Here is a 23,883-nt window from a genome sequence, read left to right as displayed (position 1 = left end):
TAAATCCACACTATTATTTAGGTATATACTCATTAAAAAAAGAAACAGAAACAGTCTACATGTACAACAGGTTAACGTGTTGGCTACTGGTTCTGCTTCGCAGCTTTCAAAACATGCAGAAGCTTTCTATTGCACATTCACAAGAGCAGTCAATCGTATGTAACAGAGAAAGGCTGCATATGACAGAAACTGCTCTCTGCAGTACTAAACAAAGTGTCAACAGTAGCGCTGCATTAGCTATGATGCATGCAGCAATGACGCATGGCTGCAGCATAAAGAGTTAGAATGAGGAACCTTCTCACTGGATAGGAGTGGTGAACAAAGTCATTAATAGTTAACAATTCTGAAACGTAGTTAGCACTTTTGCACTGGCAACGCTATTAAAAAAGATTGCTCTCATTGTTGCATTACAATGTGCGCTCCAATTGCACTTCGGTGATCGTCTGTGACTGAAAATGTTTGCTTAGTCTTCGTTCTGTTGAGGATGTTGACTCAATACAGATGTGTGGAGGTACAAACAGCCTCAGTAAGCAAAGGAAAGTTATCTTTTCAATCAATCTACCGAAAGTCTGCTCTTGGTTTAAAATTTCATTTTCATATGAAAGCAGCTTTGAGTAATGCCTGTTTAGGCAGACCTATGCAAGAAAGCTGGTTTAAATAAGACTGTTGCAGGCAGATTCAAATTCAGTTGAGCAGAACAAAAGAACTAGTTAGCAGGTCAGCTCAAGGCAATTAAATTAAAGCAGAGTGAACCTAGGTAACACAAGCTTTGGCTGAAACGGGGATGTGCAGCTAGCAAAACAAGAGTTATAATTTATCACTTTATCCATGCACTTACGTTGCTAACAGTTTTCCAGCTGACTTTATAACATAAGGCTAAGCAATTCAGGAAATTAATACTGTGGTTAAGTGGTTAATAGTGAAATTAATCTGGGGCTTTCAGAGAGGCCTTTCTGTGGCAGCACCAACAACTAAAGTAGAAAAACTATTTTTTGTTGGAAAAAAGACTCCAGATTGAATTGGTGAAACAGAAATACACGCACCATTTAATGTGTGATGTTATGTTGTGTTGCACAGAAGTCTGGCATTCACCAGCCCCACATGTGAGGTAAGAGATGAGGAATAGGCTTGTAAAAAGGTTAAGAATACTGTGTTAACACATGCCATGTGAAAAACTCATACTCTCATTGTTTTATCGCACTATTTTCAAATGTACAGCTGTCGAAGGGGGAGAGAGATCTCCTAGAAAATGATTCATTATGTAAGACACTGCCAACATTTTTGTGCTTTAAGCCACGGCAACTGGTATTCGTCAACCTATCTGACAATATTACAGAATAAAGCAGCTTCTAAAAAAAGGGAACCAAATGTTTTGCTGCTGTTGTCTTATGTGATGTCCTGAACAGGTCCACTTGCCTAAAGAACACTACTAGAATGTTTAAATAAAAACTTATAGTAAAACATCTTGGTTGAATGGCATTGTTTGCAGTTTCCCAAGTCAGGTTAGAATATAGCTTTTCAATGTATGTTTACAGTACCTATGTTCTGAATTAACATTAATTGTCTCTAATTAATATTAGTTGTCACAGTACCCAGAATTATTGGTTAGAAATATATAATTGATGACCGATACTTCCTGTGTAAAACCTGACCTCTGTAATGGAATTTCCAGGGGTCATAAAAAGCTATTATTAAAGGTGAACTTTGAATGGGTGACAAAGGCCCTCAATAACATGTTATCCATAAATTCTAGCGGACAAAAAAAAAATGATGAACCAGAAGACATAAAGTAGGTCTCTCACAGTAGCTTTAATTAGGAGCGGAGTAAGATGTAATTAATACAATAGAAGAATTTATCCCTTGCATTTAGTTTTGTCAAGAAAATGTTTGGTGTATTTTTTGCTGACATGGTTACAGAGACCACGGTGACTTGAGACAGACAATAATCCAATATATGCAACCTCAATGGCTGCATAGCAAATGCAAACATACCAGAAACATTATGCACTAATGGGATACAAAAGCCTTAAGACAGCCTTGAACCTTACCAATTACCAAATGGTAGGCTTCAAGATCTACTAGGGTACTTAGTACAGGATATCTGGTGTACTATTCTTGGGTTCCTCTTCATCTGGGCAAAGAAAAATCCAACACAATTGTAGCTTGTTTTCAACCATCATATAAAATAGGAAAATAAATGTTTGCACTCAGCAAGAATTAGCACATTTTAGTATAGTGCTTCTTTGAAAAATGCAGGAGAGAACGAAACTGACATAATACTTTATTTATGTTTTATCAACTTCACAATTTTTAACTTTAAACAAAGTTTTCCAGTACTTAATAGAGACAGAGTAGCTTAAAGTCGTGCGTGCCAAAATTGGGCACAAGTCTAACAGTGACAGCGTGTTAAAATGGAGAGGCCCAAGGACTATTATAAATTTGTCCTTGGGCCTCATCGTCATAATTCTGGCATGCTGTCGGGTGCCTTGACTAAACATGCCTGTCAGGACCGAACCAATTTTGGCTGACATCAAGGAACACAGGTATGTTTGGGAGAGGCAATTTGAAGACAGCAAAGACGGAAATTGAAAATAAGCCCGACTATGTGAAATGCCCCCAACCTCTTGTTTGCCATCATTCAGGATGTATTGCATTACCAAAACCAGACAATGAGCCAACTGTTTACTTACTTACTATTACCAAACATAGTAAACCCAGAGATGCTTTCTTTTCTTTCTTCAGCAATTTCAACCGATTTATTGTATTCCAATACTCTACAATTGCAAACTAATTAGTCTAAAGAAAATATTGTATTCTTTATTCCACGCACAGTTATAGTTGAAAAGTTATGAATGCGAATTAACAGATCAAATCTAATCATCTACAAAAGAACAAAAATGGCCAACAAAAGCAACCTAATATGAAGGCAAAGCAGATGAATGAGATGGTGCCCTTGTCTACCCTGCACAAACAGTCTCCACCCATATTTTGACTACACCACAATCTTTTTCTGGGTCCCTTAGATAGTCACTGATGGGAAAAAATTGCAGAGCAGTCAGCATGTACTACAATCAAAGGACACAATGTCATAAGCTGTTCTGTTCTTGTGTTTTTTTTCTCCATACTTTCCCCACCTGGATCCTTTCAAGGACATTGTTTTGATTACAAATTCACACATGTAACCAAGCCTGGGAGAACTGGCTTCAGAGATCATCCTTGGAAATGGTAAAATTTAAGTGTTGTGCATTGACTGGATTTATACACAAAGAAGTGTAATCTTTTTAATGGAACCCTATTACTGATACAGATAGAACATGGGACAAATATTGACCTTTTTTGAGTTTGGAGACAACTGGATACTTTTGCACTTTGTGCTAGTAGGGGAATCCCTGGATCAGAAAGCTCACCTCTTGACATGCTTGTGATGCTAAGTCTGGAATATGGATGCTGTAGAAATAAATTTCTAACAAGTTGTAAAAAAGACGCTTAATGTTCCCCCTATATGAAACCCAAAAAAAATGATTTTCAAAAGAAAATTTGCTATTTGCTGTTATCACAAATATGGTGGCCATTACTCCAACTGACTTTGCCTTTAAAGCAATGCATCTCATGGATCATTCAAGTGTTTTCACTGGTCACACTCATAAACTCATATCTACTGTTCTTGCACCATCAATCCAGGCACTACATCGAAATCTCAATCATTTGTAACTGTTAACTTAAAATACTGATTGTAAATATTCACTAATAGCTGTAAAGTTTCTAGATTACAGTCTTTCAGAGTCTTGAGTGAGAATATTAGCTTATTTTCTAATAACAGAAAAATGCATTAAAACTTCTAAATAATCCAAGAACTTTCATCAGTGTGACACATACACCCAGACTCCTCTAATTGAATAAGAAACTCATCTAATTTAGGTACTTGCTGGTGTGAATTATTCCATCTCCACAGCACCAGTATAAAATCACAAAAACAGCAACATTCATTAACTTTCTGAATTCAATTAACAGAATTTCTGGCTGCCTTTCTGTGCAACACCAAAGAAGGAGGCTCTTACCACGATTCTGCAAACGCTGTGCTTGTGCCAAGGCGTGCTGTGCATGGCAGATGGCTTGGCAAGTTGGGCTTGGAGTCTGTGTAGACTTGTCGCAGCTTGTGGGTTTGGTCATCTGTCCGCTGTCTGTGTCAAGAGAATAGCATCCACTGGATAACCTGCTGGATCGCGAAGATGGGGTAACAGAGGAATGTGGTCCACGCAAGAAATTAATATTAAAGAGCGGACATGTCGTAACGAAGTTTGGAGACAACTGGATACTTTCGCACCTTGTGCTAGTAGGGGAATCCCCTTGATCAGAAAGCTCACCTCTTGACATGCCTGTGATGCTTAGTCTGGAATATGGATGCTGTTTGGTTCCCAGTCAGATCCACCTTTTCTCCTATGGAACACAAAGTAGTTGCATTTTCTCCTATTCAAGAAAAGAAAACAAAAATTAATATTTTTGTCTCACGTCTTAAAAAAGTGCTATAAAAGGAATTTTTAATTTGTGAATAATAGTACTTAATGCTGCATTCCTGTTTATTGCCTAGTCATAAATACATAGAGAAAAAATAAATATATGATAGCTCACAACTCAACTACCACTTTAACTTGACAGCCCTATTAACTTGGCTGTCCTTTTTAAAGTTTTGTTTAAAAATCAATATATATTACATATATACAAACTTTGAACTTTGTCTTCGATCACCCTGCTAGTCATGAAGTTGACCTTCATTTTTAACCTTTCTAAATCTGTCTTCTGTTAGGTAACAGCTACAGTATTTTATATTGAGTCTCAGTAGATATTTTTTCAATTTTTATATAAGACATTTCTTGACCTCCATTTTTGTACTGGGATTAAAAGTAGCGAGCTGTGTTCTGGAATTAAATGTAGCAGGACAAGTGTCGGGGGAGAAGGTAGTCAAAACTGCTCCTGCACTACAGCTACAGCTGATCCTGGCGTCAAGTCAACTGTAGGCAGTTGCCAAGTTGGCTTCTACCAATGAATCACTTAGGCAGTTATTTGTTAGGTTTGTCAAATTTAAACAACATTTGGGGTACTGCCATTAAATTACTTTTCCTTTTCCAGACTTTACTGTCAGAAGCTTCCAAAAGAATGACTTGAACCAAACTATACACACTGCACAATCAGGTTTTGTACTGAAACCACATGCCTGTTAAACACTTCTATGGTTTTATACTGGTTAGAATCATAGAACAGTATGGTACAAAGAAGGCCATTTGGCCCATCGTCAGTGCCAGCTCTTTTGAAGAGTAATCCATTTAGTCCTATTCCCCCACTCTTTCCCGATATTACTGCAATTTTTTCTCCTTCATCTAATTCCCTTTTGAAGGCTTCTATTGAATCTGTTTCCATCACCCTATCAGGCAGTGCATTCGAAATCCTAACCATTTGTTGCATAAAAAAGTTTTTCCTCATGTCACCTCTTGTTCTTTTGCCAATTGCCGTACATCTATGTCCTCTGGTTATTTACTTTTCAGCCATTGGAAAGTTTCCCTTAATTTACTCATCTAAACCCTTCTTGATTTTCAACACTTTTTATGGTAATATGCTGATCCTTAAAGAGTATTATGGTTATTTGATTAGAGTCATAGAGTTATACAGCACAGAAACAGGCCCTTCGGTCCATGATGTCCATGCCAGCCATCAAGCTGATTTATTCTAATCCCATTTTCCAGCACTTGGCCCATAGCCTTGTATGCTATGGCATTTCAAGTGCTCATCTAAATACTTCTTAAATGTTGTGAGGGTTCCTGCCTCTACCACCCCTTCAGGCAGTGCATTCCAGATTCCAACCACCCTCTGGGTCAAAAAATCTTTCCTCAAATCCCCCCAAAACCTCCTACCCCTTACCTTAAATCTATGTCCCCTGGTTATTGACATCTCTTATTCTTAAACACTTTTATAGTTCTATCCTGATTCTTTTTATGGATAAACAAATGGTTGAAAAATTTAGGATTATAACTAACAGTTAACAATTCAAGTTCATAACAAAGTCCATTAAATATGGAATAAGGGCCTCGCCCCCAGTGGCTCAGTACATAGACATATTGCTCAATGGGATACTAAGTAATGCAAACCAAGGTCCAAGGTTTAATCCTTGGTCTATGCCTGATATCAGTAGGGTGGTAATGAAAACAATACAGAAAGCCTGACTTCCTTTAAGGAAAAAAAAATCTGCTCTGGGTAAGAAAGAGATGTGATGCCCTGTGATCAAATAGCTTGTTTCCATTTACTGTCCAGATTCCATGTTTGTATAATTATCACTTGTACCAGTATTCAAGGACTGATGTCACCTTGGAAATTTACTCCAACGTACCAGCATTATTTGGGAAGCGGGAACGAGGGAAGAAAGTGAAGAGAAAATATTGGAAGAAGTGCTGAACTTATTTCCTATATGAAAATAAGTGTGACAAATATGTGAAAGCTGTAAACATACGCTAAAATGGACTGTAAATCTACTCCAAAGACACAACTACACAAGAGGAAACAAAGGGGGAATTTCACCCCAAAAATGTTTTGTTAGAAGTTATATCCTGCTCTCCCACATTCTCCCTGTTGTTCACCCAACTTTTTACATGTGATTTTGCATCTGGTCTGTTCCTGGTAATTTATCTTTTTTCACAAACAGCATCCGAGAAAGTTATCTCCACAATTTCAAAGTTGTTCAGCAATTGTATCCCTCAATCCAATGCATAAAGTGATGCATTTCACAATTGGTACTTTTTTTTAATTCATTCATGGGATTTGGGCTTCGCTGGCCAGGCCAGCATTTATTGCCCATCCCTAATTGCCCTTGAGAAGGTGGTGGTGAACTGCCTTCTTGAACCGCTGCAGTCCATGTGAGGTAGGTACACCCACAGTGCTGTTGGGAAGTTCCAGGATTTTGACCCAGTGACAGTGAAGGAACGGTGATATAGTTCCAAGTCAGGATGGTGTGTGACTTGGAGGGGAACTTGCAGGTGGTGGTGTTCCCATGCATTTTCTGCCCTTGTCCTTCTAGATGGTAGAAGTCGCAGGTTTGGAAGGTGCTGTCTAAGGAGCCTTGGTGCATTGCTGCAGTGTATCTTGTAGATGGTACACACTGCTGCCACTGTGCGTCGGTGGTGCAGGGAGTGAATGTTTGTAGATGGGGTGCCAGTCAAGCGGGCTGCTTTGTCCTGGATGGTGTTGAGCTTCTTGAGTGTTGTTGGAGCTGCACCCATCCAGGCAAGATATATGTGTATTTCATCAACTAAATATGTTTGATGCAGATGATTTGTCACTGATCAGCCCAACTCACCTGCATATAATTCACAAAGGACAATAATGTCACATTTGGAAACTCTGAGCCTTAAAGCCTTGGTGATAAAATAATAAAGGATGAAAGAAGTCAAAAGTCAGAGACAAGCAGATTTAAAACACGCCGCAGACTTCAGAAGAGTACCCCTTTAATCTCGGCACTGTAACATTGGCTAAATTCCATTATTTTCCCAATTTAATAAGGCTCTGTATGTCACCTCATTAGTTAAATAATTCTGAAGATTAGACTGCCATCAAGGCTGCAGTTCACTTTGTTGGCTATGTGTTAAATAGAGCTTTGGTTCTACAAGTCATCCCCCAACAGAAATACGTTTTCTTGCTGATGAAATCTAGTAGTAAGAGATGTGAGGGAACACTAAATGTGGATCTGGCGTCTTTCCTACTACAATCCCATTGTTCTCTCCAAAGTGCTGAGCGCAGCCTTTTCACAACTGGCAGCAGCTCCACCAAATGCGTCACAACTTCCCCACTGTCAACAATACAGGCTGAAAGCAGTGGCTGCGCCGCTCTGTGTGCCAAACCTGCCGCGTTTTACTGCCCAAAAAACATACCCCAGGTTAAAAAGTGCTACATCTTCGACGTGTGCGGCTGGTTACAAATAGAAACATTATTTTTCTTTAGTTCCCCCTTCCCCAAGACACACGTTATTGTACAAAGGATAACAAATCTTAACTGTCAACGAAAAGCTGTGCAACATGTCCCATTCCTAATACAGTTGCAATTACTGTACGCTGCTGCCTGGGAGGGGGCGGCGGGGTGTCAAATTACAATTGAAGACTACAACTCCCAGAGTTCAGCACATGTCACAGTTGTCCCCGTCGTCTTATCTGCTACTTTCCGCTGCCCCCGGAGAGAACACGAAATATATATATATATATATATACACACACACAGATTTGCTGCCGCAGCCAGCCTTTGATTGACGTGCCTTGGAACGCGGCCCCCGCCGGCTCGCAGGCCAATCAGCGCTCGGCGCGCCGCTCACACCGGCAGGCTGTTGGACCCCTGGAGGCGTGACGTCGACGCTTCCCATTAGCCACCGGCGTTGTTTGTTTACACTCGCGTTCTGTCACATGCGCAAAGCGCGCTCGGAGCAGTCACACGGTCACTATGTGCATGCAGAGAGAGAGAAACTTTTACAGTGCTGGCGATTACAACCAATTCTCAGCAAGCGGCGACAACGCCCAAGACACGGCATTCGGCTTATTCATGCATGCTTTAAATTGCCAAAACCCAAATTGCCTTTCAGCTTATTCTTTTTTAAAAAAAACTCAAATTTGTTTTACTTTTAAAATGTTTTTTAAAATTTCCCCTTTCGCTTCTACTCCGGGAATAAAGACGCCGGTGATACCGCGTCAACTTCAATCCTGACTTTCCAATTTGTTAAAATGCACATGCATGTATACATATATATAGGGAATGCACTTAATCCGAAAGTTCGTTTAAGTAATAATGTTTCAAAGCGATCGAGGAATTTGGGTAAAATCTTTTTTAAAAAATACATATATAGAAAAAGTTAAGCTTAAGTGGTGCAAAACTTAAGCTCCCTAGCGAGATCTTCCACTTAAACGCGCAAAACAAAACAAAAATCTCCAAAAGCCGCTTTGTATACGTTGTATTTGATTTTTAAAGCTGGTATATGATAGAATGCATATATATATATGTGTGTGTGTGTGTGTGTAAAACAGTCCCAGCTCTCCAACTTTCGGTCGATCGCCTACGTAAACCACAGTACGTACATGTGGTTTTGTTATTGCTGCCGTGGAGGGAATTTTGCAGCCACCGGACAATAAACAGACACGAGACCGCCTCCCCTTCCTCCAAAAGGCGCACGCCACACCAGTCAAAATATTGCACCCAGCTTCATTTAAAACAAATCCAATCTATGCCGAAGAGCATGAGCGGTTCAGGCAGTGTCGGGGGCTGAAGGACTGTTTTACACCGATCGCTGCTTTTACCAATCGCTTTCTGTTCCCGGCTTACTCATTCCTGCTGCCTGTTTTATTTACAAGTACATGCAAGTAAAACAAAAAGGGGATTATTTCCCTCAACCGATCTGAAGTAACTAGAGAAAGGGCTGTATCTGCTCTCTGCTGGAAGTGGCTCACCTGTCGGGTGGCTGCAGGGTCTGAGTTTAGTCGCTCTCCTTTGTTTTGAAGCTCACGCACAGATTCTTGAGATCACTTTCCAGGAGCTGCCGAGGGTATGTGTGCGAGTGTGGCACTGATCGCCCTGGGTCTCAGCTATGCTCCAATGAGCCGACTCTCCTCCCTCTCTCTCTCCCCCCTCCCCCAGGTCCCCGCCCAGAAAGGCTGTACATAGGGCGCACACAAACACACACACACACACCAATATATATAGTGAAACCCAGCCTGGCCCTGCAGGGGGCAAGTCAGGGCAGGTAGACAGAGTATTTGGGGAGAGGGTGAGGGAGCAGACAGCGAGTTGAGGATAGAAACACCCGCCTACAGAGGCAAATCCAGGAAACGATCGATGCACATATCAATTATGTGTTTAAAAAAAGTTTGTTTTGATTTCAGGGATGATGAATTCTAAATATTGTGCAACATTAAAAGCAGGAGGACAACGGGTGTCTGTGCGTCGGATAGTGGAGTAGATGGATTATTTATAAGGAGGTTTAACGGCTTACTGAAGGAGTTTAAAAACAGACTTATTTAAATAGAATTTAGAACCCGGTGCAAAGAATTTCTGAACAAGTGACACTTGTCAACATTGAACACGCTGAGGGTCATGAAGGGAGGAGGGAAGGGGAATAATAAATTAATAGCCCTGAGAGTAAATGGTTCCAGCATTTCTTGTTTTTATTACTTAAAATATATCCCGTCGCTGATGAGGTTTTACCTATAAACCGGCGGCGAGAACCGGGAGAAGGGAAACACAAAAGACAGCGAGTGGACCCCGGTATAAAAGTAAAGGGAAAGGCTGAGGAGACCTGAAACTTCCTCTGGATTTTGGGGGGGTGGGGGGGACACTTCTAGGAAGATGCGATGAGCTTCAAACTGATAGAGAAGTAAATAACACCGGGACATGCTGCAACAAGTCAGGCTCGGAAAGTAATGGCCACTGTCGAAGGCAGGAAGGGGAAATTAGCGATTAATAAAGTAATTGCCTGGGGTGGAATCGGCGCTTTCAGATCAATAATGCTGCGTTGTGTTTCATCGCACAAACCATTCCGGTCAATTGAGAACGAAACACAAGATGTTTGTATACAATTAAATAGCTACAGGACTCTATGGGGGTGGGGTTCCTTTCATTATTCTCCATCATCGCAAATTTAGAAGATAAAGCGAAAAGTAAATTTAGTGTCACTAAGGTGGGAAGCGGGAAAACTTGAAACAAGATTATTGTAATTGCTGGCAGGTTAGTTTTGAATGTTGCTGCGTGCGATATAAATTTTAAGTGAAACGAATTAAAAGGCGAGGGTTTCCGAAGTCTGTCAGAGCCGGAATGCAGCCGCTGATTTTTCCTTCACTGTCATGTTTAAAAACCTCTTGAATGCCGGCGGCCAGCGATACCAATGTGAAAACATTGGCAAAGATAGAAATCTCAGCAATACAAACAAACCAAGAAAACCTCAGTGCAGCAAACAGAAACTGCTAAATGAATATACTTTATTGCAAGTTACCGCGGCGCAATGAGCAATGATGAAAGCGCAATTTGTCACATCCAACCTTTACTTTTAACATATTTTCGGGGTCGTTATTAGTCTCAACGTCGAAGCATGGCGCGCAAGACGAATTCAGTTCTGTTTGATGTATTTATAGAGCACAATGGTTACAATTATGTTGTATTTCTTCACATAAGAGTAGCATCCAAAAATCGCACCGTGGAAATTGCTGCATGCCCTTGAAGTTGGTTATTTTAGAGAAAGATTTGTACATGAAATAAACGTGAGACTGCTTTATAATCGGGTTTAACTCAGGATGTATAGCGCTGCAGATAATATCGAGACAAGTATCGCCGTACTTCCAATGTATTGGGAAAATATGGCCAAAATGACCTGTAAGTTAGGGTTCAGCGCGGGTCGGGACCGACAGCTACGAAGCGCAAATAACAGGGCTGGAAAGTGCACGGCAGCGAGTTTAACCCACCAGGGTTTTTTATTGTAGATTATATGTACACATGAAGAAAAGTAAACAAGTTTTTAAAAACCCGCAAGTTTCATTTTCAAACAGTTTTAAAAAAAATATATTTAATGCGCTCTAATCACCCACATAAAGACTTTCCTTCTCAGTTCCATCGATTCCCCTGAGCCAGTGCACAGGCGGTGTTTTGGGTTTAAAATTCAAGGGAGAATTTCGGTCCGACAGAGATAGTATCAAGTGAGAAAGTAGCAATGTCCACCCACACGAGTCAGCAAAGTCAAAATTCGCACGATAACAGCGCACCAAACTAAGGAAAGAACAAAATATACAGACGGCGCGCTTGGAATGAAAATGTGTATTTTTTTTAATTCTTATTATATCACAAAAATACAGTACCATAATTAGAATGGTTTTTGAAAATTTCAACATATTTCGTGCTTTGATAACAACATGATTATATTACAGTTTGACAACATTGAGTGGGGAAATAATTGTATACAAAGAGTCTTGGGTTGGCACGGTACGGGTTCTGCATCTCCTCCCGTTTTATAGTTTAGCCCGGGCTAATACTGTAGCTTTGGCGGCGCCAGGATGATCCAGCTGAGGTTTGGGATAGAAAGCCCAGGTTGCTCGAGCGTTGGGGATTCCGGCGATCGGAGCATGAACGGTTGTGGTGGGGATATTGAAAGCTGTCAGTACGGTCAAAGCATCCTCCTTCACCGACCTGCACAGTTCAGTCAGCTGTAAGAAAAAGTGGATCAGAGAAAGAGAGAAGGGGAGTTTAATCGGTAAACGAAAAACAAGACCACCCATACTGCGAAACTCTGTTAAATAAACTTTCGGGCGGGATGGGGGCGGGGGAGAGCGGGGTGACCCTGGGATGATGCAGGTGGATGTGAGACATGGGAAAAGATAACAACAGGAACCATTTGATATCCCAAAAGGAACTTCTTGTGTCTATTGTCGTTGTTGGAGGCTTTGAATCTGAAATTTCCTTCTGCTATCAGCGGTCTAAACGGGCTAATTTCCAGCGTATGTCCCACTCACCATATTCCTCACTCACTCCCCTGACCCTTCTCACTGTGGACATCAGCATCAGGATTCGATTAAATGTATGGGAAAATAATTTAACCGGCGATCTTCGCCGTCACGTTATTATTTTAAATCGGCCACTGAGTGCTTAAAACTGAAGAAAACCACAAAGAAAAAAAACTCGATTTCCCTTGCCACCAGTGCGGGGGTGAAGTTCTGAGACGCACATTTAATGAACACAAACCAATACCTATGCACAAATCATCTAGTAATGTCCCGCTCCCTATCCACCTTAACACTTAGTAAAACTTTAGCTTTTAGTTACTGTTTGAGTTTTATGTTTGTGTATGTGTGTGTATATGTACTGTTTACATCGATCGTGTGGGCACATCCTTTCGAAATGATTCAGATTACGGTTAATCAGCTGTTTAAAACACTCTCTGTACAATAGTTCTCGCTTTTGTTTACTCAAAAAGCGATATTTAATTTACTTCTGATCAACGCTGTGGGTTAAAAAAACGCTACGACTAGGCAGGATCCAATTTATCAACGGCGGGATTATGAAATAGATTATTATATATTGTTATGAAACGCTCTCGGATGTCACGCAGCCAGTCAGTAATGCAATAAAATACCATCCAAACACAGGCTAGACAAGCCTTTAAAATCGAGCTGCAAAGAAGCCATGTACCGCCCCTCTAAACTACTCTACACAGTCGGCGTCTGGTCTGGTTAAAAAGTGACACAAAACTGCTCAGACACATTTCAGTGGGACTCAAGTTTTCAAAGATAAAATAAATCAAATTACTCACAGATTAACTAAAAATACTTGAAAGGAAAACTTATTAAAATACCCTAACATAATACCTAGGGCTTAGATTTCTCCTACAAATTGGGTAAAATTTCATCCTTTTATTATTATTCTAAGATTGTGTAGCTTTACAATGAAAATATGTAGAAAAGGAAGCTTATACCTCTAACTGTCCCTGTCTGTCTGTATGCTTACAAATCTAATGAGCACACTCTTTGAAAAAGAGCTAATTCACTGAGGGAAGCACTTTGTGCCAAAACCCTATAAAAGGAAGCATTTCAATGTTTTTTTTAGGTAGTGCACCCCAGATATATTCACATCAAATTTCATATAAACACAAATTAAGTACAATACATCTCATTCCTGAATTGTGCACTAAGTCATACACCGGTAAAAAGTAGTTTTATAGGTCCCATTGTGCGACAAGCTTCACAGCTTTTTAAATATCATTTAGATCCTGTTTCTACAAAAAATAAGATTCAATTTTTTGATAATTTTAATGCAGAACAGTGAACGCACTTCAAAGTAATTCATCCTGCAATGCTTTTGAGAGATGTAATGACGTGATACAGAAATGCAAGATTTTTTAAATATTTGCACCAATACAATTTAAAAAGAAAGGCAACACCAAACACAAAAAGTCCCAAAATCTGAAACCAAGGGATGGACTAGTACAGGTGGTGCATAATGTGCAAACACTGAGCTGGAATGCATTGCTTTGTAAATAAAAATGTCTTGGAAGAAACCAGCAGTATTAAAAGAACATGTAGAATGAACCTCCAAATAGTGTAGTGGAGGCAAACACCTTGAAATTATTTAAGAAATATGGTTGAATTCTGTGTTGGAGGAAACTGCAGTTTTTTTTCTCAGGCTGGATAGGTTATGATAGGCAAATTATATTTCTCATCCATATATGTCTTGTAATCTAATGGGTCATCCCTATATCTCAGAAGGCCTGGGAATTCAGACTCATTCCTTTTCCATTAATTTTCTATTTTTACTGCAATAGTCAGCAATGATTTTGAGCTTCTTTCTGTTCATCGCTAAGAAGAGAAACTGTTTACCTGGACAAATGAATAACACTGTTCCTTTTTTGTAAAGGAGTGTTTATAGTTAGGTTTACCCATCAGCAATTTGTTTTTTTAAAAACCTTTTATCCCGTGACAAAGTCTCAAAAGATTTTGTGACAAAGTACTGCATCGAACATTGACAGTTTCTGAATATCTTGTTTTTCCAGAAGGGCAGGCTACATGTTAAAGTTTCATTTCCCACCATATTTCTCTTTCCCTGCTGAAGTTTATTGACTCCTTGCTGGGATAAGATTCAATGTACTCACTGACTTTTGATACTTTCCCAAGTGGCAAATACTGAATGCACCTTGACACTGTTTGTGGGCTATCTGACTGCAGGTGGAGAGAAATCACACCTGAGCCTGACTCTTTTCTCCATCAATGTCTGCACGCACTTCCAGCACAGTTCACTGGATATCAATTAGGAGATTGAATCCTGGCTGATTTCCACTCCTTAAATCAGGGGTATGAAGCACTCTAGCTGAGATCAACATGGACCAAGGATCAAACCTTGGACATTCAGTGAGCTTCTCAATATCAATTTGACTTAAAAGATGAGTACAAACAATATTAATTTTGATGAAAAATATACACAGTCTTAAACAACCTGCATATCTGTTTCTGCCATACCATTGCAGTCATAATGCATTAGTGTTTATAAATGACAAATGCAAAGATTTCTAACTGTACATTTATTTAGTGGAACATAACCCAACCTAAACACAAATAAAAACAATAAGTGCAGGAAATACTCAGCAGGTCTGGCAGCATCTGTGGAGAGAGAAGCAAAGTTAACATTTCAGGTCTGTGACCTAAACATTGTTTGTTTATTGGACAAAAGTGCTGATTCAAGTTCAAATGTTTGGAATGAAAGATACCACTGAACCTCTTAAATCATGCATTTTGTTACACAACCTGTTCTTATTCTGAGATCAACTGGGATTGAATGATTCTGTTATTTGAAAATAAACCAGGAGATTTGTAGAATAAAGCTTGTTGACATTTCAGGCATAAACACACTTCAAAATGGGCACAGTAAATCTCTGAGAGAAAATAATTGCCCTGGGTCAGCAAGGGAACCACTGTGTTCTCAGCAAGTGCACTGAGCTTGTGATTCAATCGTAATAACCAACAAGCTCTAACCTACCAGCAAATGTAAGCCCAGTACTTCCCGTAGCTTGTCTCACTTAGCTTTACCCAGAACAGGATTCTGTACAGTAGGCCACTCATTGAAAGTTAACAAAAAAAGACTCGCCACCTATTGTATTAGTCATTATATTCTTATATCAACTTAAAGAATCAATAAATAATTGTTAACTCTTATACTGGTGTAGTTCTGGTTAATTGGTGAGTTAGCTAGTTTCAGTTGGGGTAGTAGTAAGGGCACGATAATTTGCCTGTGTCCCTGGGTTAATCAGGAGAAAAATTTGCCAAAGTTTCCAGTCCTGATCTCTTTCTGTGACTCCTGCTGGAAAGTGTCTGTCTACTGAGGACAGGATCGAGCTTGGTTGTGGTGACCCCTGGCATCCAGGATACTCTACCCCAGCACACATCACTGCCTCAAAATAGGTCAGAATTTGGTCACCTCACCCCACCCAATAAATCAGTTTAAATGTCTTAGAATACAGCAACCAGGTAATAATGGCAAAGCAGTCTTATCCTTCACTTCTCAGAATAGACAGTTAATGAAGATTATGATTATGATAATGAAGATTGTTATGAAAAAATACTGTAAAACATTTATTGGAATAAAAGTATCCTCAAGTTAAAAATGAATTGCTTAATGTATAAGAGAACATGTTGGTGTTTAAAACTATAATTGTAGCAGGAGCTTAAAAATAGTTCTTTTGTTATGAACTGTACATAACATGTTTTTCAGCAGAAGAATTTGGTACTAGCTGTTGGAATCCATGCAATGGTACGATGGATAAAGACACCATCTTATTCAGCACTGAGCCATAGAGGCCAGGAAGGTCCTGGTTTGATTTCTAGTCTATGCTGAATTAGCTCACCTAAATCACAGGGGCGATACAATTGGGTAGGGTTTCCATTCCTACTGATAGGATTGGGCTCTACCACCCCACTTCCCTCTCCCTGCGCCACTACCCCCTCCCCACCCCACCCCTGAATGATCAGATAATCCTGTTGATGATCATGGGCTAGGCTCACACATGGAAAATGGCAACTTAGATAAGTTGCCAGCTACTGCTGGCACTCTTGGAACCATATCCTTGGAACCTGTCTGTCTGCTCCCATCTTTTCTCACAAGCCTGAATCCACTGAAGACACACGAACCCCAAGACAGAAAAGTTTCCTACAGCGAAGACTTATACTGTGCCCCAATGAAAAGCAAGATCTATCTACAATCAAGGACTCTACAATGAGCTTGAAGAACCGTCACAACAACTCTGCAGATATTGCCTCAAACCTTTCCACTTTATTTTTCTTCTGCTCTTTCTGTCTCTATTTGCATGTGTGTATCGCGTATGCATGCTAGCGTGGGCATGTTGTGTATCTGTTGGCGTCAACCGAATTAGAGTTTAAGTTTAATAAATTTCAACTTTTCTTCTTTAAATCTAAGAAAGTCTGTTTGTGCTTTTTTCTTTGCCTTATAATTGGAAAGCGGTGAACAAGGATTCACCAAGGGGGAGCTAAACTCACGGTGTGTTTAAAATTAAACCCTGTTACAGTAAACCAGGTGAAGGCTGAAAGGGAACCCTGGACCTCTTTCTCACCTGGTCATAACACTTTGCTGTTGTTACTCCAGCTGGCAACACACCCATCTAATCTTGTGCAGCTGTCACTGAAGTTTCATCCAATTCTGCTGTAAGAATGTCTAAATTCGCCAACTTCCATGGTTCATTCTGGTTCATGCCAAAAACTATTTACATGATCTGACGAGGAGTCTGCCATTCTGAAGCTTCTTCCACCCCACCAGCTATGATTTCATTATAGTTTGTAGACCAGGTGTTAAAGGATGTGTTCACGATTTCATTACATGTAGCAAAATGACTCTACGTGAAATGTTAACCTGTCTCTTCTATTTTTATAGATGCTGATAGAATTGGTTTGTATTTCCAACAATGTTTGCCTTTATGTCAGATTTCCAGTTTTTTTTCTCTCTCTGTAATATCTGGAGCCATTACACTGCTTGCCAATTCCCCAAATTTGCTTTCTCTCACCTTCACACACAAACGCAGTCATTTGATTACGTTTCTGAGAGATTGACGCACATTTCGATAGAGAACTGAAATTCACCAGTAAAGGAAGTGCAGTGCTCCAGTAAACTTCAAAGGACTTTCCCAAAGAGCTAAGGCTGAGGAAGGTCAGGAACCATTAGAATGGATCTGTCCTTTTACAACAATCTACTTTGCTTAATATACATTCTTCTGTTAGTCAGTCATTGCTTTTCTCACTTAAGAGGGTTTTTTCCAGTTCGTAGTTACCCGGCTTCAAAGGTTCAGTTGTTTTAGCTGCTATATTTTCTACTATACACAGTGACTCATCCGCTCTTCTTGTCTGCTTGGTTCCCATGCATCCAAAAGTCATTTCTGGTGCTAATATTGAAAAGTTGAACGAGAAACTGTGCAGGACAATGCCAATGTGACTGTGATGGACTGTAGCCACACTGAGAAAATTCACACACAGATGCCTATGCTGCATGCTGCTTTGTTGTCTTTGGGAGAGGTGCCTTTATCTGATCAGGCCTCAGACACACAGGCCTGCTTGGTCTGTACACTCAGCTTGACATCTCCAGAGACAAAGTTACACTAATAGGTTTAGAAGTAGACAAGCTAATAATTACAGAAATGGGCCACAGAAGGCAGCTTGTAGATTCCTATCTGATAACAGGTCAATTGTGCAGCTAACAAAAAAAAAATCCATGAATGAGGAAGACACTTGGCAATGGAAGATTTATTTTATTGATAGTTGTATGTAAGAGAATAAAGAGTTAAGAGTTCATGCCGTGACATCTTCAATGTGTTTAACATTTCGAGTGAGCTGGTAGATGCAATTGAAAAGATTCGGTGAGGTGTTCTTGAAGGGGCAATATTCACAAACATATTTACACTGTTACTAGAGCAATCCTTACTCTGTCGTGCCTATAAATCCTACATTACAACAATGACTTCAACAAAAGTACTTGATTGACTGTAAAGTACTTTGGGATTTCCTGAAGCACTATATAAATGCAAGTCTTTCTTTCTTTAAAGAATGGCAAGATTTGTTTTCTTTTCAGAAAATGGATCTGAACGAGTTGTAAAAACTTGCACAAAATGAGAAAAGTGCTGCATATGCCTTCTCTGAGATTCGCTCTGCTAGCACATTTAACTACCATTGATAAGGGCCTCTGACAGGCAGAGGCCAGGTCACGGAAGAGCATTGCTCATTCACATTTAAATGAAAAGCAGCAAATTGCTTTCGGAAGGATGCAAATGCAAAGGCTGGTGCCAACAAATTGGCCACAGCTTAAGCACAATGTATCTCATGATGTTAGCCCATTATGTAATGGCATCATCATTAGACAGGCAGGTGTATGTTAATGTGTTTAAAATACATGTACTGGAAAGGAGGTTGGAGGTTTGTTTTGAATCCACAAATATCAGGCTGCCGCTGGTGCAGTGCTTTCATTGGCCAGTGACAGGCACCAAGACCAAGGAAATTAATGTCCATCTATCGAACAGGAGGGAGAAAGTAAGCAGGAAACAGGCCAGTTAGCCTGACATCAGTCATTGAAAAAATATTGGAATCCATTATTAAAGGAGTTGTAATAGGGTACTTAGAAAATCATATGATAAGGCAGAGTTAACATTGTTTTATGAAAGGGAAATCAAGCTTGACAAATCTACTAGAATTTTTTGAAGACGTAACTAGCAGGGTGGATAAGGGGAAACAAGTGGATATAGGGATTTGTTAAGGTGCCACATGAAAGGTTGTTGCACAAGTTAAGGGCTCATGGGGTTGAGGGTAATATATTAGCATGGATAGAGGATTGGTTAAAGGACAAAATACAGACAGTAAGAATAAAAGGATTATTTTCAGATTGGCAGGCTGTTATTAGTGGGATGTAGCAAGGATCAGTACTAGCGATTTAATTACTTACAATCTATATTGGATGAAGGGACCATTATACAATGTGTCCAAGTTTACTGATGGCAAAAAGCGACGTGGGAAAATAAGAGCTTGTATAGTGATATACATAGGTTAAAGTGAGTGGGCAAGAAGGTAGCAAATGGAGTATACTGTGGGGAAATGTGAGGCTTGGTAAGAAGAAGAGAAAATCAGAGTATTTTTTAAAAGGTGAGAAATTATTCAATGTTGGTGTTCTTAGGAATTTGGGAATCCTTCCACATGAAACAGAGAAAGTTAACAAGCAAGCTAGGTACAGAAAGCAAGTAGGAAGGCAATTGGTATGTATCTTTATTACAAGGGGGTTGGAGTACAACAGTAAAGAAATTTTGCTGCAATTGTATAGGGCTCTGGTGAGACCACACCTGGAATACTTGTGTACAGTTTTGGTGTCTGTACCCCAGATGTCTGTGGATGCTCAGTCGTTGAGTACATTCAAGGCTGAGACTGATAGATTTTTGGACTCGAAGGAAATCAAGGGATCTGAGGATAGGGCAGGAAAGTGGAGTTTAGGTCAAAGATTAGCCATGATCTTATTGAAGGGCGAAGCAGGCTCGGGGTGACATATGGCTTACTCCTGCTTTTATTTCTTATGTTCTTATATTCTGCACTTTGCCAATTTTCATGTCCATCGTCTATGGTAGATCAGGTTGCACGAACCGGTGGTCCAAGATCAATATAAAAGAAGCTATAGTTTTCTTCTATGTCTAAGACCCACATTTGGACTTGATAGTTTGACGCTGCAATGCATTTTTATACATATTTATTATTGTTTGTTGTGGGTTATTTACTGTCCAAACTCCCACCTGTTTTAAAACCTAGTGCTTTGGGATGTGATACAGTACTAGGGAGGTATCCATTAGTCGAACAAAAGCAAAATGCTGCAGATGATGGTAATCTGAAATAAAAACAGAAAATGCTGGAAATATTCAGCAGGTAAAGCAGCTTCGGTGCAGAGAAAAACAGAGTTAACGTTTCAGGTCTGTGACCTTTCATCAGAACTGGAAAAAGTTAGAAATGTAATGGGTTTTGAGTAAGTGAAAGGGGGAGGGAGAAGAAGCACAAAAGGGAAGGTCTATGATAGGGTGGAGGGCAGGTGAGATTAAATGATAAAAGGTTTCATGGTACAAAGCCAAAGGGAGTGGTAATGGAACAAATAAAGAAACAAAAGATGTGTGTGGATGAGGTGTGAATGGCAGGATAGCAACATCCGAATGCAAAGTAAAGGGATTAAGAAAGAAATCAGAGGGGAAAAAAACAAAAGAAGAAAATAATGGGGCAGCGGTTATGATCTAAAATTACTGAATTCAATGTTGAGTCCAGAAGGCTGTAAAGTGCCCAGTCGAAAGATGAGGTGCTGTTCCTCAAGTTTGCGTTGAGCTTCATTGGAATGCTGCAGTAGGCCAAGTACCGAGAGGTCAGAGTGGGAGCAGTAGAGAATCGAAATGACAAGCAACAGAAATCTCGGGGTCACGCTTGGGGACTGAGTGGAGGTGTTCCGCAAAGTGGTCAGCTAGTCTGCGTTTGGTCTCCACAATGTAGAGGAGACCACATTGTGAGCAGCAAATATAGTATACTAAACATACGAATTAGGAGCAGGAGTAGGCCATTCGGCCCCTCAAGCCTGTTCTGTCATTTGATAAGATCATGGCTGATCTGACTGCGGCCTCAACTCTACTTTCCTGTCTACCTGCTATACCATTTGACTTCCTTGTCAATCAAGAATCTATCTAACTCAGCCTTAAAATATTCAATGACCCTGCCTCAACAGCTCTGTGGGGAAGAGAATTCCACAGACTAACAACCCTTTGAGAGAAAAAATGTTTCCTATCTCCGTTTTAAATGGGAGACCTCTAATTTTTAAACTGTGTCCCCTCATTCAAGTCTCTCACATAAGGGGAGACATCCCCTCAGAATCTTATATGCCTCAATAAGATCACCTCTCATTCTTCTAAACTCCAATGGATATAGGCCAAACCTGTCCAATCTTTCCCCATAAGATAACCCCTTCATCCCAGGAATCAGTTGCATGAACCTTCTCTGAACTGCTTCTAATGCAATTATATCCTTTCTTAAGTAAGGAGACCAAAACTGTATGCTGTACACCAGATGTGTGCTCATCAATGCCCTGTATAACTGTAGCAAAACTTCCCTACTTTTAAATTCCATTCCCCTTGAAATAAATAACAACAAAAGACAGCGTCCATGGGAGGCTTTGACCTGAGTGCCCCCACTGCCTGGGATTATCACCCCTTTTATGCCCGCTTCCTTCCTAATGGACTCAGCAAAAGGTTCAATACAGCAAACAAACAAGACAGGGAGAGATGACAGCCCTGTCTGACTCCAGATTTGATCAAGAAACTTTCTGATTCCCACCCATTGGTTGAGACTGCGTGACCGATGTTTGTGTGGTTAGCACTGCAGCCTCACAGCTCCAGCGACCCGGGTTCAATTCTGGGTACTGCCTGTGTGGAGTTTGCAAGTTCTCCGTGTCTGCGTGGGTTTCCTCCGGGTGCTCCGGTTTCCTCCCACATGCCAAAGACTTGCAGGTTGATAGGTAAATTGGCCATTATAAATTGCCCCTAGTATAGGTAGGTGGTGGGGAAATATAGGGACAGGTGGGGATGTGGTAGGAATATGGGATTAGTGTAGGATTAGTATAAATGGGTGGTTGATGGTCGGCACAGACTCGGTGGGCCGAAGGGCCTGTTTCAGTGCTGTATCTCTAAACTAAACTAAACTAAAACAATTACGGATTCCCTCCCCAAACCCCATTTTGAAGAGCACGTCCATCATGTATGTGTGCGATATGCTATCAAAAGCCATCTCCTGGTCCAAGCTGATGAGGCAGGTGTCCACCTCCCTGTCCTGCACATAGGTGATCGTTTCCCTGAGTAGCATGAGACTATCAGAGATCTTCGTGTCGGGTACGGTACAGGTCGGGTCAGGGCGAATCACCAACTCCAGAGCAGACTTGACCCAACTGGCGATAACTTTGGACAGAATCTTGTAGTCTACACTAAGCAGTGAGATGGGCCGCCAATTTCTGATTTCTGCCCTCTCCCCCTTCCGCTTGTAGATGAGGGTGATGATGCCTTTCCTCATGGATTCTGACATGCTGCCAGCCAGAACCCTTACACTTACACTTCCTGCAGGTCTGGGCTGATCCAGTTCTACAGAGTCGAATACAACTCAACTGATAAGGCTTTGCTTCCGGGAGTTTTACTCGTCTCAAAGGACCTGACAGCCTTTGTCAGCTCATCCAGAGTTAGCGGTTTGTCCAGATTCTCTCACGTGTTGTCACCTAAGACCTCGTGATAGATGACAGGAAGGACGGGGAGGCCATGCTGTCCGTGGGCTTCACGTCGTACAGCTCGGCATAGAAGGATTTGCTGATCCTTAGTATGTCAGACTGCGATGATGTCACTGAGCCGTCCTCTTCTTTCAGGCTGCTGATCACAGAGTTCTCTGTACCTTTTGGAAGAAGAAACACAAGCACGTCTCATCCTGCTCAATGAAGTGGACTGTGGACTGGAAGATAATCTTGGAGGCCTCCGTGGCAAAGAGCGAGGCCTGCTGGCTCTTCACCTCTTGGAGATCCTCCTTGACCTCGACCCCCATCGAATGCAGCCGGAGCAGAGTCTGCATTCTTTTCTGGAGTTGGGACATTCTCTCTGTCTCTCTCTCTCACCTTCTGAACAGCTTTGAGATAAAGAACCTCTTGATGTTTGCCTTGATCACTTCCCACCAGTGCACCAGAGACTCAAAGAGGGGTTTCACGGTTCTCCAACCTTTGTAATCACTTTTGAGTTCCTCAATGTTCTCTGGGGTCAGCAGTGTTACATTCAGCTTCCATCTCCCCCTGCCAACCCGCTGGTTGTCCTGTGGGTGACAGTTGGCCAGTAGGAGGCAGTGGTCAGAGAAGAACACTGGCTTGACGTTGGTGGATCTGACTGTGAATGCATGGGATACAAACAGGAAGTCAATCCTGCAACGGGCAGACCCGTCTGGTCTTAACCAGGTGTATCTACGCTGCGCTCCGTCTGCAGGGTTGCTGAAGACGTCTTGCAGCTTGGCATCTTTAACTGTTTCTATTAGGAATCTGGACGTGGCGTCCAGTTTGCGGTCGTCACTGCCTGATCGTCCAGCTGCATCAATGATGCAGTTGAAGTCACCGCCTAGAATGACTGGCCTCGACGTCACCAGCAGCAGTGGGAGCTGCTGGAGGATGGTCAGCCGCTCGCTGTATTAGACCGGGGCGTACACGTTAATTAACTGGAGCGGAGCATTGTTGTACATTACGTCTGCTACGAGGAGGCGACCGCCCACCACCTCCTTAACTGCGGAGATGAGGAAGCTGTCTCCCCGCAGC

General features: G+C 41.1%; 2 protein-coding genes across 8 annotated transcripts in view; both read right to left on the bottom strand.

Moving 5' to 3' along the window:
* bcl2l11 (BCL2 like 11) overlaps nucleotides 1–9,634 on the bottom strand; it is a 41,786-nt gene extending 32,152 nt beyond the window's left edge. For 3 of the 7 annotated variants that reach the window (XR_010972981.1, XR_010972977.1, XR_010972982.1), the window contains exons 1-2: nucleotides 9,471–9,634; nucleotides 4,059–4,467 (exon numbers count right to left, since the gene is read on the bottom strand). Coding sequence is in view for 4 of the 7 variants with exons in the window: in XM_068027532.1 (XP_067883633.1) it covers nucleotides 4,059–4,374 (316 nt within the window). In the remaining 3 variants the exon portion in view is untranslated. Of the gene's footprint in view, nucleotides 1–4,058; nucleotides 4,468–7,913; nucleotides 7,990–8,035; nucleotides 8,195–9,470 lie in introns of those variants that run through there. The other 4 variants (XM_068027541.1, XM_068027544.1, XM_068027532.1 and 1 more) reach the window with 4 other exon arrangements.
* Nucleotides 9,635–11,808: 2,174 nt separating this feature from the next.
* acoxl (acyl-CoA oxidase-like) overlaps nucleotides 11,809–23,883 on the bottom strand; it is a 437,923-nt gene continuing 425,848 nt past the window's right edge. Inside the window, exon 19 of the mRNA XM_068027531.1 lies at nucleotides 11,809–12,209. Within this exon, the coding sequence (XP_067883632.1) occupies nucleotides 12,015–12,209 (195 nt within the window). The 3' untranslated portion in view covers nucleotides 11,809–12,014. The remainder of the gene's footprint in view (nucleotides 12,210–23,883) is intronic.

Source organism: Heterodontus francisci, chromosome 3, assembly GCF_036365525.1.
Source record: "Heterodontus francisci isolate sHetFra1 chromosome 3, sHetFra1.hap1, whole genome shotgun sequence".
NCBI classification, from domain to species: domain Eukaryota; kingdom Metazoa; phylum Chordata; class Chondrichthyes; order Heterodontiformes; family Heterodontidae; genus Heterodontus; species Heterodontus francisci.
The sequence above is the reverse complement of the archived record's forward strand: the minus strand, read 5'-3'. Positions and strand labels throughout refer to the sequence as shown.